The sequence below is a fragment of the Morus notabilis genome, unplaced genomic scaffold (assembly GCF_000414095.1).
Source record: "Morus notabilis unplaced genomic scaffold, ASM41409v2 C11329082, whole genome shotgun sequence".
Classification (NCBI taxonomy): Eukaryota; Viridiplantae; Streptophyta; class Magnoliopsida; order Rosales; family Moraceae; genus Morus; species Morus notabilis.
The window spans coordinates 1-852 of NW_010385364.1; the positions used below are offsets into that span (position 1 = coordinate 1).

The 852-nt window shown below is 51.1% G+C and overlaps 1 protein-coding gene across 1 annotated transcript; it reads right to left on the bottom strand.

Annotated features, from left to right (window-relative positions):
• Window positions 1-28: 28 nt before the first annotated feature.
• LOC112094913 (nuclear transcription factor Y subunit B-6-like) lies at window positions 29-707 on the bottom strand. Its single transcript, XM_024176615.1, has one exon. The coding sequence runs from the start codon at window positions 602-604 to the stop codon at window positions 107-109; it is 498 nt and encodes a 165-aa protein (XP_024032383.1). The 5' UTR covers window positions 605-707; the 3' UTR covers window positions 29-106.
• Window positions 708-852: the final 145 nt, after the last annotated feature.

Consider the following 852-nt stretch of genomic DNA (forward strand, 5'->3'; position numbering starts at 1 on the left):
AAAAAAAAAAAAAACAGTAAATTAAAAGAAAACGCAAGCAGTTATTCCCTTGGCCACAGTCGCCACGCACCATGCACCCCAATTGTCCAAAAACCACGATCCTAAATTATTTATACTGCCCATGTTGTTCTCCTTTAGACACCGCAGCCAGTGAATTATTACCAGAACCCCCAGCACCGGAGCCATTATTATCCTTGAAGTAGCCGAAAAACCCGTTGTGATGAAACGCCGCCGCCGGCGCGAAAGCCGCGACGCTCCCGTAGTCAACAGCCCTCTTCATGAACGGAACGACGTCGCCTCGCATGGAGACAGCGGAGGAGGAGGAGGAGCCACTCCTGTCTCCCTCGGCGTCGCGGTAGCGGTGGAGGTAGAGCGTGAGGGGCTCGATGTAGTCGTCGAAGCCGAGCTTGCTCATCGCCCACAGCACGTCCTCCGCCGTGATCGTCTTCCGCTGCTCCCTCTGGCACCTCTCGTTGGCTTCTCCGGTGATGAAGCTTATGTACTCCGACACGCACTCCTGGATCGTTTCCTTTGCGTCGTCCGAGATCTTCGCGTGCGGCGGGAGGATCTTGCGCATGATTCTGATCACGTTCGCGATCGGCATGAACCGGTCTTGTTCTCTCACCGTGCATTCGTTGTCGTCTCCAGCGGCGGCGGGGGGTTGGTTGGTGGTGGCGGTGGAGTGGTTGATTATCTGATCGGATGGTCTGGTCCCTGGAACAAGTTATATTAATTGAGTTTATAATAATTCAGACAAGAAAAAAGGTCTTGGTCAAGTTCAAGTAGAAATTAGCAATTAATAAATTCGTTTGAATTGTGATTCGAATCATTTTCGATTTACGTGTATTTTTT

What these genes read in the sequence shown, in the direction of transcription:
- LOC112094913 (XM_024176615.1), bottom strand. Translation starts at nt 604, where the DNA reads ATGCCGATCGCGAACGTGATCAGAATCATGCGCAAGATCCTCCCGCCG.